Here is a 15,797-nt window from a genome sequence, read left to right as displayed (position 1 = left end):
CGCTTGAAGATGATTTTTTCCCCCTTAACTAATGACACTGGCTGTACAAGTTGAGTGTCCATTGTACACATAAAATTTGGGCAGGACTATGCGAAGGGCTGAAACAGCTATGCTCTCCCTGCTCTGTTCTTTCAGGGCCGCAGGGGTGCGGTTGATCCGAGAGATGTGCCAGGAGGACCTGCATGCTGTGGTAAAGAGCTGCTTTGCGCTGGTCAACAGCTCAGTCTCCGAGGGCATGTCGGCCGCCATCTTGGAGGTAACTACAGCTCGGAATGCTGAGGATGGAGCACCAGATGTTCTTTCTCTCTTCTCTTTTTTAAAGTTTTTTTTTTTTTTTAATGTATGTGTGTGCACATGTGTCTGTGTGGGAGTATGTACAAGTGAGTGCAGCTGCTGCTGGAGACCAGTAGAGGGCGTCCAGATACCCTGGAGCTGGGCTTGCAGGTGGTTGTGAGCCTCCCCACGTGGGTGTGGCTCTGCTTCAGCTGCTCTGAAAGTACATGACATGGCTGCATGTCATCTTTCTGTTCAGCAAAGAGGGCAGCTCTACCTGTGCGCTGTGGTAAGTGTCAGCCTCCTCAGCAATTAAGTTTGAAACCAGTGTAGAGAAGTGTATTTTATATGTAAATACACATTCACCCCCCTCCCCCCCCCCAATTTCTAAAGAAGAGGTCAAAGGCCTGGCGTCTGCTGAGTGGTTGTATAAGCAGCACACCCAGCTCTCTCTGCGGGCGTGACTGCTGTGGGGACTTGGCTCACCTCCTAGGAAAGGCAGCTGCTAGCAATTCTGATGCCCTTGAAATGTCGATATGGCACTCCATCCTTTGAGAAGTCAAAATAACCTTTGGGCTAAGGGCTCTGAATGAAGTTGATTTTAGGGGGCGTGGTAAGCATGCCTCTCGCTTCAGAATCACTTCAGATGGCCAGTGTGTTAATCACAGAGCACATGCCGATCACTGGCCCAAGAACTGAACATTTGCCCCTTGGCTAAAATACACGCTTCTCACTGAAAACTCCTCAGAAGCAAGTCTCGGCCGCACGCACAACGACTGCGTGATTACCGCTAAAAGCCCGCCAGGCCCCTCCCATTTATAGTGTTGATTTGAGGCCCCACATAGAAATACTTTAAAAGAGGGGGATGGAGAGCTGGCTCAGTCAGTAAAGGTGCTTGCTGGCTGACGTCAATCCCCTGGACCCACAGGAAAGGCCAGGCGTGGTTGCCTGTGAGTGTAAGCCTAGAGCTGACGAAGGTGGAGGAGAGGGGAGGCAGGCAGATCCCTGGGGCTCGCTGGACGCTTGAGCCTCATAGAGTCTGAGCCCCAGGCAGTGGGAGACCCTGTCTCAAAAAACAAGGCGGACCGTTCTGAAGAGAGTCAGCCCAAGATTGCCTGTCTTCTACACAATCCACACATACCCCTCCACACACAAAAGGTGTAAAGCCCTAGTGATTGGAGAGCCTTGAAGGACCCTGTAAGAACGGTTCAAAACACAGGAACCATTTTGGTGCCAGTGTGTGTGTGTTGGGGGGCGGGGGTGAGGAGAAAGGAGAGAGGGAGATAGATAGATTGATTTTTATGTGGGTACACAAGGCAGGACCATTTCGTATCCTTTTGAAAAGCCAAAGCTATTTTTATTTTATTTGTTTGTTTGTTTTTTCGAGACAGGGTTTCTCTGTGTTATCTTGGCCATCCTGGATGCGCTTTGTAGACCAGGCTGGCCTCGAACTCACAGAGATCCACTTGCCTCTGCCTCCCAAGTGCTGGGATTAAAGGCGTGCACCACCATGCAGCCAAAGCTATTTTTTTTTTAAGATTTATTTATTAATTACATATACAGTGTTCTGCCTGCATGTACACCAGAAGAGGAAACCAGATCTCATGATAGATGGTTGTGAGCCACCATATGGTTGCTGGGAATTGAACTCAGGACCTCCAGAAGAGCAGACAGTGTTCTTAACCACTGAGCCATCTCTCCAGCCCCCCCAAAGCTATTTTTAAATGTCAGCACCAAAAGGATTTGATACGGGCACTTATCTGGGATGTGGAAGCTGCCAGAGGTGAGGAATTTTGCAAGAGGCTAGGCCATCTTTTGCATAGATGAGCTATGTCACCGGCCACTGGCCAATCCCACAGAAGAAAGTACTCTCCACTCAGTTCTGTGGGTTTCTATGAACACCTTCAGATCAAGTTCTGTCCCCACTCCAACTCACTGGCGGTGATCACTCAGAATGGTCGCTCACACCACAAAGTCTAAGTGAATCCTATTTTTCTTTGAGAAAATATAGATAGGGCAGTTTAGCCTCAGGTGTGACCCAGGACTGCACTGCCTGCAACCTTCACAAGCCACACACGCGGGTAAGCTGTGCACCTCTAAAGCCTGGCTGTTCTTATTCTTTTTTTTTGGGGGGGGGGTGAATGTTCCGGTAGCTGAGTTTCTCATGACTTCTCAGCCATGAGAAGTTTCAGCCGGGCAGTGGTGACATATGCCATCCCAGCAATCAGGAGGTGTGTGTGGCGGGGGGAGGGGGGGGGCAGTAGGCAGGCAGACCTCCATGAGTTCGAGGCCAGCATAGTCTACAGAGTTAGTTCCAGGACAGTCAGAGCACAAAGAAACCTTGTCTCACTTGCCCCACCCCCAAAACCTGTTTCTATAAATCCCAGGCAGCTCTCATAAGGGGTGGGAGGCTGGCTGCAGAGATGTTAAAGGGGGGGGCGGGTATAGGAAGAGTCTGTTCACCCACGAGGAGCTTGAGTTGGTGTGAGGAAGCCAGGTAGGTCTGTTTTTGGAAGGGAAGCTGTGCATCTTGTGTCCTGGCACCTCATGTGTCCGTCCCAAGTGCCAAGCTCACCCCCTCTGTCTTTCTCTGCTCACTCTGTGAGTCGGCTCTGAACGCAAGCGTGCCTATTTCCAAACACTGTCTAGCGCGTGGCTTTGCCAGCTGCCGCACTATCAGGACTGGCTTCTCAGTATGTTCATATTCTCAGAGCTTGTCTGTGCTCAGAATTTGCCATAAAAAAAGATTTCTTTTATTTTAAATAATGTACACTCGTGTATTTCTGTGTGGGGGTGTGTGTTTGTGTGTGTACATGTGTGGGAGTGCCTGTAGTGACCTGAAGAGGGCGCTGAAGCCCCTGGAGCTACAGTCACGGGGGGGGGGGGGGCTGGAAAGACGGCTCAGAGGTTAAGAGAGCACTGTCTGCTCTTCCAGAGGTCCTGAGTTCAATTCCCAGCAACCACATGGTGGCTCACAACCATCTATAATGTGATCTGATGCCCTCTTCTGGCCTGAAGGTGTACATGCAGGCAGAACACTGTAAATAAATCTTAAAAAAATAAAAATAAAAAATAGAGTCACAGGTGGTTGTGAGCTGTGTCCATCTTGAGTGCTAGGAGCCAAACTCTAATCTTTTGAAAGAGCAGCAAGCACACTTAATCCCCCAGTCATCTCTTCAGCCCCATCCACCTTAGTTTTGGAAATAGGGTCTTTCGCAGCCTGGAGCCGACAATTAGGCTAGTCTGGCTGGCCAGTCAGCCCCATGGATCCCCCTATCCACACTTGGTACAGTATTCAGATTGCAGATATGCCCTTCCGTGCCTGGCTATGTTTTTGTTTTTTTAACGTGAATCCTAGGAGGTTGAACTCAGGTCCTTATGCTTGCAGGGCAAATACTTTACCACCTAAGCCATCTTTTAGCCCCCTTGCCTGACTCTTTTTTTTTTTTTTTTTAACATTCATTTATTATATATAGTGTTCTGCCTGCATGTACACCTGAATGCCAGCAGAGGGCACCAGATCGCATTATAGACAGTTGGAAGCCACCATGTGGTTGCTGGGAATTGAACTCAGGTCTTCATGCTTGCAGGGGCAAACACGTTGCCACCTACGTCATCTTCCAGCCCCCTTGCCTGACTCTTAAATGACACCCTCCCTTTCACTCCTCTCATCTTCACAGGCAATGGATTTGGAAGTCCCCGTGTTAGCCAGGAACATCCCCGGCAACTCGGCTGTGGTGAAGCACGGAGTCACAGGACTGCTGTTTTCGAACCCTCAGGTAAGGAGAGTCCTTTCCCCATGTTTGCCTCGGTAAGTGTGATGTCTGCCTGTCTGTATGAAGAACGCCTGTGAATTCAGGGTTCTTGGAAGCCTCCCAGGCCCTGGTGGAGGCAGAGCTACCCAGCGTGCTCTGTGCTTCTGTTCTCACCCAGGAGGGGACACACAGCATGTAGAATCCCAGGGCACTTCTGACCTGAAGAGTTTAGCCCAGTTGGCTGAATGCTTGCCTGGCGCGCATAGACCAGGCCTGGTGGTGCACACACACCTGTCACCGAGCATTCAGGGCCCAGGAGGATCATAAGTTTAAAAGTCAACCTCTGCTATATAGCTAGTTCGAGACCAGCCTGAGCTACATGAGACTTTGTCTAACAAGAACAACAACAGTAACTAACCCCAAAAGAACAAACAAAACACAGATGCACAAGGACTTTGCCTGCAAGTGTCCTCCTTGGTAGTTGTCTGGGGCGGGGTAGAGTAGAAGAGAGAGACCTCTCTAGCCTCCTGATGCATTCTGGGAGCTGGAGGCACAGCTTCCTGCCCCTCTCCCTGTTCAGGTCCTTTCAGGGTTAGTACCAGCCCCTATGAGTCACTTACACAGTCCAGGGTTGTCCCGCCCCCAACCCCGCCCCAACCCCGCCCCCGCCCCTTCCCGCCCCCAACCCCGCCCCCCCGCCCCTTCCCGCCCAACCCGGCACTTCAGAGTTTAGAACTTACTTGCAGAACGTGTTTCAATCCAGCATCTTCACCACGTTGGCCCTACCGGAGGATGTTTAGAACAGCAGCCCTTCCTGGCTCTGTGCGGGGAGAGTTGTGATTCTTCACACTCGGAAATAAGTGTGCGAGACACGGATGTCTCACGTACTTTGTTTTCTTCATCGCCTCCACCAGACCTTACCCAGTGCATGGTGGGATACATTGCCCTGAAAACAAATAATGCAAAACTTTACGGAACTCCAGGCTGGCGTTGTTTTTAGTTTTAACCGTGGAACGCAGACTTGGGCTGCAGGGAGGGCAAGAGTAATTTCAAATATGCGTTCAAATATGTATGAGAATCAGCATTTCATTTATTAAGAAGAACTGTCCTGTCAGACCACCAGCTATGGGAGTTAAAATGTGTATTTGCAATGCATAGGACATAAATAATGTGTAAGCACAAATGCTCTTTGAATTCAAGCTAAATATAGCTACTCATTCTGTGTTAGCTGTTACTCCTTAATTGAGAACAAAAAAGAAACAGATCTTTCCATGTAGGGCTGGAGATAAAAGACTGAAGGGTTCAGAGAGATGGGGTGGGGTGCAGTAGAGACTGTATAAGAGAGTGGGGTACATGCCAGGAACCTTGGGCAGTCTGGGAGCCCTGTGGACAGGCAGCAGCAAAAAAAAAAGTGGTCTTAGTTTGTAAACACTGAACTCGGCCAGGCACCGCGTAAGCTTGAGGGAGGGCAGGGGCAACGGAAACCCGTGGACTGTGCAGCATAGCTGGGTGTGGAGACTGAGGAAGACTGAGGACCATTTTTATATTTGTTTTTATTTTCCGAGACAGGGTTTCTCTGTGTAGCCTTGGCTGTCCTGGACTCACTTTGTAGACCAGGCTGGCCTCGAACTCACAGCAGTCTACTTGCCTCTGCCTCCCAAGTGCTGGGATTAAAGGCGTGCACCGCCATGCCTCTCATGAGGGTCATTTTTTAGATGCTGGGGAGCAGCTCAGTTGGTAAGGTGCCAACCTAGCATGCATGGAGCTCTGGGGTCAGGCACCAGCACTGTATGAAACTGGACATGGTAGTGAATGTGTATAAATCCAGTGTTTGGGAGGATGAAAAGTTCAAGCTTGTCCCTGGGGACGGCTATGTGGTCCAGGGTGCCGCACCACTGGTTTTATTTGTGGCCACCTTTCTGTCTCCAACCTTCTCCTCAGGGGCCCCTTTAGGACCTCCACATTATGCAGTCCTCCGGCACCCGAGAGAGCACCTGCCCCTAAGCCCTTGTTCTTTGACGTTGAATGGTAAAAGTTGGAACCGTACACTCCTCCGCCCCCACCCCTGTGACAGCCACTTGCAGGCGCATGGGGAGGAATCTGGAAGGAAGGGGCTGTTTTTGTTTTCTATTGCTGTCATAAATACTATGGCAAAAAGTAGCTTGGGGAGGAAAAGGTTTTATGTGGCTTGCACATCCTGGTCGCACAGTCCATCCCTGAGGGAACTAGGGGCACTGACTCATGTAGGAGCAGGAGCAGGACCATTGCTGACTGGCTTCTTCCCTATCGTTTGCTCAACCTGCTTTCTTACACAGTCCAGGGCCACTCCCTGGTATTTCCCAGAGTGCCTTGGGTGGCTCTCACTTTGGCCAGGGGTAGCACCACCCGCAGTGGGCTGCTCCCTCCCACATCAATCAGCAATCAAGAAAATTCTTCACAGGCACGCCCTATAGACCAATTGGAGACAATTCCCTCTATTGAGGGTCCCTCTTCCGAGGTGACTCTAGTTTGGATGACAGAAACTAAGCTGACAGGGCCTTTGCTTTGGGGACCATATAAGGAGAACCTCCTTTATCTCTCTCTGTGTATCTATGTCTATATCTGTATCCTCATCTATGTGTATGTCTAGATTTTGTATTTCTATCTAATGTATATATCTATCTAATACCTAGATCTATTTGTTTTTCTAAAAAGTTGATGGCTAAACATATTTCACTGTTGTAGGGACAGAATTAATCTCTCTTTTTATATACCTCACCTCTGAAAAAATTTTCAATTTAAGTGAAGCTTTCCAAACCCGCGCAGCATTGATTTCTCATTACCTCAACAATCTGGTTATTTCACCATTTAAGAAGGAAAGAGTCCAGTGACTTTCTGAGGTGCTTTTATAGCTTAGTTTTTATAGCTTCAGGATTAAGATCCATACGACATTTAATAGAAGCTATGAATTCATATTCTGCCAGGCTTGGGCTCTTCAAGTGTGGTTCACACTTACCTGCTAGAAGGTTTTCTATTTGTTCTTTAAACAACTGTAGCGAAATAAATTTTGGAATATTAATGGTGGCAGTTGGCTACTGTTCACGAGGGGGACGCTAAATTTCAGCTCCTATTCTTCGTGGTCAGCATGGCTATGGTTTCTTTTCTTTCTTTCTTTCTTTCTTTTTTTCTTTTTTCTTTTCTGGTCTTTTTTTTTTTTGTGTGTGTGTGTGTGTGTGTAGCCTTAGCTGTCCTTAGAACTTGCTTTCTTAGACCAGGCTGGCTTTGAACTCAGAGATCTGCCTGCTTCTGCCTTCCAAGAGCTAGGATTAAAGGTGTGTGCCACCACTGTCCGGTCACCTTGTGTCTTTTTCTTTTTCTTTTTTTTTCTTTTTTTTTTTTTTTTTTTTGAGACAAGGTTTCTCTGTGTAGTCTTAGCTGTCCTGGACTCGCTTTGTAGACCAGGCTGGCTTCGAACTTACAGCAATCCTCCTGCCTCTGCCTCCTGAGTGCTATGCACCACCATGCCTGGCTCACCTTGTGTCTTCTTAAAGATACATACATACATACATATATATATATTTTTTTTTTTTTTCTTTTTTGAGACAATGTCTATGTAGCCCAGGCTGTCCTCAAACTCACTATATAGTCAAGCATGACCTTGAATGCCCGGCCCTCCCTCATCTCCCCAGTGATAAGATGCTAGGTGGCTACCACTACCCTGAGTGTATGCAGTCCTGGGGGTCAGGGCTTCCTGACCGTACCCTACCTACTGAGCTACATCTGGTCTCAAGGCTGATGACTTTCTTTTTTGTTGTTGTTGTGGTTGGGTTTTTTGTTTGTTTTTGTTTTTGTTTTCAAGACAGGCTTTCTCTTTGTAGCCTTGGCTGTCCTGGACTCACTTTGTAGACCAAGCTGGCCTGGAACTCAAAGTTATTCACCTGCCTCTGCCTCCTGAGTGCTGGGATTACAGGCCTGTGCCCCCACCACCACCTTTTTCTTTAAGCAGCAATGACTTTGATTGCCTTTGGGGAAAGCAAGGCACTCTGGGAAATATCAGTCTCAAACTTATGTCCGGACTGGGAGGTAGGCGGTACTGGGGGGGGGGGACGGTGAGAGGTGTCTTGTTCCCATTTGAAATGCACAGTGGCTCATAGGCATGTCTGCTACATGCTGTTCCTTCTTTCATCCAGAAAATGGACGTAACACTGGCTGCCCCTTTTTTGGAAGTAGCAAATGCTGTGCCAAGTGCCTCGAAGGAGATTTTTTTTTGTGCCGCAAAGGAGATTTTGAATGATCGAATCTAGGCAGTGTCAGTTTTCAAATTTAAATTTAGAGCCAGCCAGATGGCTCAATGACAAAGGCGCTCACGCACCAGTGAGCCTGAAGATTCGAGTATCAACCCTGAGACCTACAAGGCGGGAGAAGAGAAGAGAACCAGCTCCCGCAAGTTGTCCTCTGACGTCTACATGCTATTTCTTTCTTTAAAAAAAAAAAAAGCCAGTAGGTGTACAGAAAGAAACAGAAGATAGGTAAACAGCCACTAAGCATCCAGTTTCCTGTCCCCATGCATTTGGATGCTCAGCCGCCCCAGTAGGAATAGGCCACGGTTCCAGTGTTGGACACAAGGGCCCTGGGCCTTGGCTGGCCTATGGGAGGGGTCCAGCCTGGTCTATCTGTGTGGTCTGCAGGCACCAGGAAGGGTTAGCTCTGGGGATCCTGACAGTCACACTACCATGAAGAGGCTTGAGAGAGTGGATCTGTGCTCCAGGGACTGAAAGTCCTGCAAAGAGCCCAGCCCAGGTGAGAGAGGCAGAAATGGTCCTGGGCATGCGCACACCGTCCCCCCCCCCACGTGCATACATGCACACCCACACTCCTACCCTGCACAAATCCTGATAGTTGTTTTCATCTCCTGTCTCTTTGACTCAGTCCTCCCTTCCTTTCTCCTTCCCTCCCTCCCTCCCTCCCTCCCTCCACTCTTTCCCCCTCTTTTCCTTCTGCTCTCCTTTTGAGAGGAGTTCTGGCACTTTCCCACCTAGCAGCCCCCCACAGCAGATTCTTGCCCTTACTCATCCTGGTTCATCTGGGGAAGGCACCTTTCTTGTTTAAAGGCCCACACCCATCCGCCCTTTGCTGGAGGCAGATGGCACAGTGTGGCCGAAAGGAAGCCCCTAGTGACCCATGGAGCCTGGGCTTGCTGAATGTGGCTGGAAGGCAAGAGCCACCAGATGGGGCTCATGCCTTAGGTAAAAATGGAAGCTGCACCTGGGGTGAGTTCAAGCCTGGACCTCAGCATCACCTGGACTCAGTGTGGGTACCAAGGCGTTGCGGCGGGGCGGGGGGGGGGGCAGGGGGCACCAACGTCAGGAGAATCCTGCTTGCCAAGAATGCTCCCAAAATACGAGGGAGAGAATGTGCATGGTGTCCCTACCATCGCAGCTTCCGCATAGTCACCTGCCATCTTGCAAACGCTGCCTCTGTGTTGCTGCAAAAACCAAGATGAGTTAGAGATGTGCTTGCGCCCCGGGAACGGGCTAGTTGTTGCCTAAAGGGTTGGAAAGGGAAGGGTTCTCCTTTCTTCCTTTATTCTTTCAGGCTACCTGTGCCTGCAGGGCCTCTCACCGGGCACAGAGGTAGGTGGACAGCGTTGGTTCCCAGGTGTGTGGCAGATGTAATGGCGTTCCTGCCCCAGGCTGGATCAAAGCTGGTGAGGCTCTGTGTGAGTTCACTGTAAAGGAGATACTAGCTGGTGAGCGCACTGGAAGTCTGCAGGTGTCTGAGGTGTCGTCCCTTGGAGGACACCCTTGGGCTGTCACTGGCTGGTGATGACTGAGGAGAAGGTAGAGACTGCAAACAAGCTCAGTCACCTGCTTGGTGCCTCTGCTTGTGTTTCCTACTCTCGCCAATTCCTGTAGGCTCTGTCTCCAAGAACCCAGTAGCTACTGTGTGTCCCATCTCTGCCAGGCAGCACCTGGTCCTACCTGGTTATTTATTTCAGCAGCCAGTTCCATCGCAGCACCTTTTCTGGCCCCCCAAGCAGCCAAAGGAACCTGTTTAAAATAATGAAAATTCAGTCCCATCCACCACGTCTGAGAACCCTCTGTTTCCCATGCATAGCGGCTAATGCACATGCTACATCACTCTGGGGGCCTTTATTTTTATTGACTCACAGTTTTGTTTTGTTTTTTAAACAATCCTTGGCTACCTTCTGAGGGACTTCTTTTTTTTAAGATTCTGTTGCGACTATGAGGGAGGTAGAGCCAGAAAGTATATAGGATTGAGATACTTTGTATACATATATGAAATTATTAAAAGATAAATTTAAAATGTTTTTTATTAAACTGGGTGTGGTGGTGCATACCTTTAATGCCAGCACTCGGGAGGCAAAGGTAGATGGATCACTGTGAGTTCAAGGCCAGCCTGGTTTACAAAGGGAGTCTAGGACAGCCAAGGCTATGCACAGAGAGACCCTGCCTCAAAAAACCTAAAACAAAACAAATAAACAAACAAAATCTTTTTTTTTTTTTTAAGAAAGAAAGGATACACTCTCCACCAAAATAGAGGATAGCATGGAAAGAAAGTAAACTCCAAAAGCACTCCTTTACTTATCTGAAAGCAAAACGATATTTCTTTGTGTCACATAAAAAACAAACACCTTCGTGCAGGTACCTGAGCAAAGCTCTGCACACTTGCAACCCTGGAGGCAGCTCTGGTCCGTGCCTTCATTTTGCTTTGTGGGAGGTACCCTTTGTGTTGCTGAGTGACTTACTGAGTGTGACAACCAGTTGACTACTCACTCCGGAGGTGCGTGCTTTTCCTAAGGCTGATTTATAAGTATCCATGCTCATTCACTTCTAAGCTCTCCGAAGAACTGGGTTTCTTTTTTTCTTTTTTTTTCCTTTTTCTTTTCTTTTCTTTCTTTTTTTTTTTTTTTCCTTTGGTAGTTTGAGACAGGGTTTCTCCATGTAGCCTTGGCTCTTCTGGACTCGCTTTGTAGACCAGGCTGGCCTTGAACTCAGAGATCTGCCTTCCTCTGCCTCCCCGAGTGCTGGGATTACAGCCATGCGCCACCGCACCCGGCAAGAACTGGGTTTCTGGTTTCTGTACATGGTTTTTATTTTATTTTCTTCGCCTTTTACTGCTCTCCACCTGTGGCTTTTAAGAGTGAGTCACTGGTCCTAGAGAAAGCCCCTTTCTCAAAGCCACTTCTCCTGCTTAAGTCAGAGCCAGGGGGGAGGCTTGCTCTGTCTGTCTGTCTGTCTGTCTGTCTCTGTCTCTTCTCCTTCCTTCCTTCCTTCCTTCCTTCTGTTCTTTCTGGCTGGCTCTTTCTCTTCTTTCCTTCCCTCTCTTTCCCAGTGCTCTTTAAGCCAGCCATAAGGTACGTCTGATGCTTCAAGCCCTCTTTCCCCAGATTTCATTGCTGAGAAAACACACACACACACACACACACACACACACACACACACACACACACACACACTGCTTTCTCAGAGCCTCTCCCCCATCCTTCAGGACTCTGTTCTAGAACTGCCCTGCAATCTGCAGCAACAGGAAGCAAAGGGCCCTGGCTTCAGCCCAGTCCTCCACATCAGATAAATCACAGATACAGCCAGCATCATAAAGTAATATTCCCAAGCACTAAGCCCTCAAAGAATTTTAATACGAACGCATTTCTGCCACGCAGTGTGAATAAATGCGTTATGTTTTTATGGTGAAAAGAAAAACCGGCTTACTAGAAAAATGTGTATACATGACCACATAAAAATAAAATCCCACCCACATAAATGTTGCTGTTTATATTGCCAGCTATAAAAGGCATTCGACGTTTAATTAACAATAATTTTAAGAATCTGTGGGCATTCCTTCTAGATAGTAAAGTGTCGTGTGTTAATCTAGGGCCCTGGTTGGACTTTACTCAAGCCAACAGAGTAAGAGAATAATAATAATTAAGAGTGTATGAGTTCCTGAGTGAGTGTCTGTGTGCATGCACAGATGATTGTGCATACATGTGTTTGCTTGTGTTGTGGGCACAAGTATGCATGTGGGTGGTGGGGCGCATGTGGAGGCCAGAGAGCAACATTAGCAGCTGTTCCCCAGCCACTGTGCACCTGTTGCTTGTTTTGGTATGACGGGGCCTTTCATTGGCTTCGAATTCACAAGTAAGCTAGGCCCCACTGACCAGTGTGCCCCAGGATCCACCTGGCTCTTCCTTCCAGGCACTGAGACAACAAGCGTGTGCCACCACATGGTGGTGCTGGGGATGGAACTCGGGTCCTCACGTTTGCAAGGCCAGCGCTTTTCCCGACTGAGCCATGGTCCCTACCCCTGTCAGCATGAGATTCTGGAGCAGTTGCCACCACTGCCCTGCCTCACAACCCTGCCTGAGTTCCATCTGCAGCCCTCCCTCGCTGTCTCCCTCAGGCAGGGGAGTTTGTGAACTTAACCCAGGCTTCCTGGCTCAGCACTTCCCGAGACTTCGACTCAAGTGTAATAAATAATGAATGCTCCCCCTCCTTTCCCTAAACAAGCTTTGATATCAGAATACATCTTAATTTTTCTAATTAGGAAGGGCTTTGAAATTAAGTGCTGGTCAGCAGGAGGCCCTCAGTGCATCAATTAATAATGCCTGCGTGGTCTGAAATGAAGCTGCAGGGGACGAGGCAAGAAAACAAAACGAAACAAAACAAAAACGCAGGGCCGCCCTGTGCTCTGCGCATGTGGCCTGAAGGCACAGTGGCCTCTACTCCTTCACAGGTGGTCACCGTGAGTTCAGAGGTAGTAACTAGCCTGTCCAGAACCACACAGTCAAGTGAAGGGGTGCGGAACTCGAACACAGATTTGGTCCTGAATCCTAGAGCTTCCTTGTCTATTGGGCATTGCCCCTGGTGTAAAAAGGGTTCTCTGGGCCCAGTGTGTGAGGCAAGGGTCTCTGGCTATGGCCAGAAAAGAGAGAAGACTCTTGGGTCACTGAAAAGAAAGGAGATGGGGTTTTTTTTTTTTTTTTTTTTAGTTCTTTCATTAGCATTTATTAATTATACATAATAACAGCGTTCACTGAGCGCTGGGGTTAAAGGCGGGTGCTACCACACCCAGCTGCGTGCTGCTTCTTGTAGGTACAGATTTATAAAGCTGCAATGAGAATGGAGTGAGTATATGTTTGTGGACGTGGCACCATTGTGTGTGTGTCTGTGTGTGTGTGTGTGTGTGTGTGTGTGTGTACAAATATATTTGTGTCTGTGTCTACAAATACACATATTAACATTTTTATCAGTTTTTGCATGTGTATGCATGAGTATGCATGTGTGTGTGCATGGGTGCAGGTGTGAACGCGCCACGGCATACACACGGAGGTCAAGTGACAGCTTGTGGGAGTCAGTTCTCTCCACTGTCTGGGACCTGAGGATGGAACTCAGGTCCTTAAGCTTAGTAGAAAACAGCTTTACTCACTGAACCATCTGGACACCTGACGTGAACAGTGTTTCTTAATCGCAGTGCTTGCACTACTCTGACTACCCCAGACTCCCCGAAAGTGTGTTTCTCTAGGCTATGAGGCAGCAGGAGCTGGTGCAGACACAGGCTTTCGGTTTCCGATGGGTCCTCAGGTTCCCCTCACCCGTCACTCATGCGTGTTTCCCGCCCACTTCCTGTCTTTCAGGAATTCATTCAGTTGGCAAAGAGGCTGGTTAGCGATCCTGCGCTGGAGAAGGAAATCGTGACCAATGGAAGGGAATATGTGAGGACGCACCATTCCTGGCAGGTGGAGAGAGACACCTACCAGCGCCTCATCAGGAAGCTGGAGACGATTGTGGAGGGTGAGGTGATGGAAGTCTGTGCTCGCCACACCGGTCCCCAAGAACCATCAGGTGTCCAGCTCTGAGATGGGACCTAGTCCTGGACCATTGGAGTCCTAAAGTCCCCACCAAACTCTCCTGTGTGGCAGACACAGTTCTGGAAGTGCTGACAGCTCAGGTCTGGGTGGGCTTATAGCTGACTCCTGAAAGTGCTTATGGCTCAGTCCCAGAGGTGCTTTGGCTCAGTCCCAGATAATGTTTGCAGCTCTGCGCAGGACATGAAGGTGCATCTCAGGGCCTCTGGGGGAGTGTTCTGAGGACTGCTTTTACAACTTATGGAGGCTTATTTTTAAGCAACCACAGTGCAGACCCTTCCCCTGCCTTCAGAGTGTGACCTTTGCCTGTTCACAAAGAAGAAACAAAAAGGCCAGGACTGTCAACTAAGTAGAGATGGCAGGATTTTTCATAATCTTGATCTGATGGGTACATGCCTTCCCTGACAACCCCTGCCCTCCCCCCTCCCCCCCCCCCCCCACACCCTGTGCTACCCTGGAGAGGCAGCAAATGGGTTGTACCTGGACCTGTCATTCCTCACTGCTGCACCTGCAGGCCCTGCCCACTCCTATCACATGACAGGGAGCCTGGAGGATGATTGGATGGTCCCTATGATGGAGACTCAGACCTTGAATTCCGTGTTGGCCTCCTTCCCTCTTAATGCTAGGGAACTGAGCAAAAGTGTTGACTGAGTCACAAGACTCCAGACAATGGTGGGACCCAAGATTGTGACAGGAGGTCACTGGGGGTACTGGGAGGTCAGCCTGGGGAGGGGGCGGGCTCTTTTGATGGGCTCTCCCCACACCAGCGCTCTGTGTGCAACAAGGCTGTGCTGCTGTCAACATGGCTTGGAATGGCCACCTGTGCGGAAGCAAGGAGCTTGGAGGAGGAGAGAAGAAAGCAGCCAAGGGCCACACTTGGAAAGAAAGTATCAGGCTCCCAAGGAAACCAAGAAGCAGGCAGAACCCATATTGTCCTTGTTCTAACTCTGAAGGCACATCCCGGGCCTTTTTCTTTTCTTAAAAAAAAAAAAAAATGGAAGCAGCAACGTCTCATCTTAAGAGAAGCAGGGTGGAAGGAAGCAAAATAGAAGCCAGAGCTTCAGGGATGAGAGCAGAGCACGGTTCTGTAGGGTGTAATTGGGCTTTATGTTCTGTACCTCAGATCTGGCACACTTTCGTGAAGGCGCTGAGCATCTGAGGGCGGGCTGAGCAATGCACCCATTTCCTTTGCCTCTGGCTTGAGCTGGGGTCCTACCTCTCTGGGCGCAAGTGGGGGAGTAATGAAACCTGAATCCTGGAGGCAGCTCTTCTGGGACCAGAGTCCAAATCCATCTCATGAGGGGCCTGCCGGTCCGGTGTCAGTGTTTACCAAGTGGGATTCAAAGGTCAGGAGCCATGGTTGTTTACAAAAGTGGGATACCCTGGAACAAGCGAGCGCTGCCTCCTTTGCCTGGTGATGACATCACTGCCTGACCTCCATCACAATGGCATCACTAACTAAGCTACATCTTCTGCAAATGTGCACTTTGGGGAAGGGAGGGTTTGTGATCAATAAAGCCTGTCGCCATACCATCAACCAAACAAAACCAGCCTCTGCTTATTCATCCTGGGAGCACCTCATGTGGGGAGCAGTGCCCCCCAATCCCCTGTCATGCATGGTGTCCAATGTGTCTGATCAGAGGAGTTTGACATAAACTTAACACTAAAGTGTGACAGCTTTCCCTTTCAGTAACAGACGCTTCAGTAACGGGTAAAGATGAGAGGTTATTGCAGGATCTCTGTTTAGAGGTCCTAGTCTACACCTGGTTGGCCTTACTGCTCTGAGCCTGTGGCAAAGAAGCATTTCAGGAGTGGTTGGCAGAGCAAAGCTGCTCCCTGTGGTTGGGAAGTGAAAAAAAGTAGAGGCAGAGGTCCTAGGACCCCGTCAAGGACAGTGACCTTAA

General features: G+C 49.1%; 1 protein-coding gene across 1 annotated transcript in view; it reads left to right on the top strand.

Annotated features, from left to right (window-relative positions):
• The window catches only part of GLT1D1 (glycosyltransferase 1 domain containing 1), a 71,880-nt gene extending 56,446 nt beyond the window's left edge, over nucleotides 1-15,434 (top strand). Inside the window, exons 10-12 of the mRNA XM_084763645.1 lie at nucleotides 136-256; nucleotides 3,954-4,052; nucleotides 13,663-15,434. Of these exons, the coding sequence (XP_084619771.1) occupies nucleotides 136-256; nucleotides 3,954-4,052; nucleotides 13,663-13,884 (442 nt within the window). The 3' untranslated portion in view covers nucleotides 13,885-15,434. The remainder of the gene's footprint in view (nucleotides 1-135; nucleotides 257-3,953; nucleotides 4,053-13,662) is intronic.
• Nucleotides 15,435-15,797: the final 363 nt, after the last annotated feature.

Source organism: Acomys minous, assembly GCF_964271855.1.
Source record: "Acomys minous genome assembly, chromosome: 16".
NCBI classification, from domain to species: domain Eukaryota; kingdom Metazoa; phylum Chordata; class Mammalia; order Rodentia; family Muridae; genus Acomys; species Acomys minous.
This window is presented reverse-complemented; position numbering and strand designations above follow the sequence as displayed.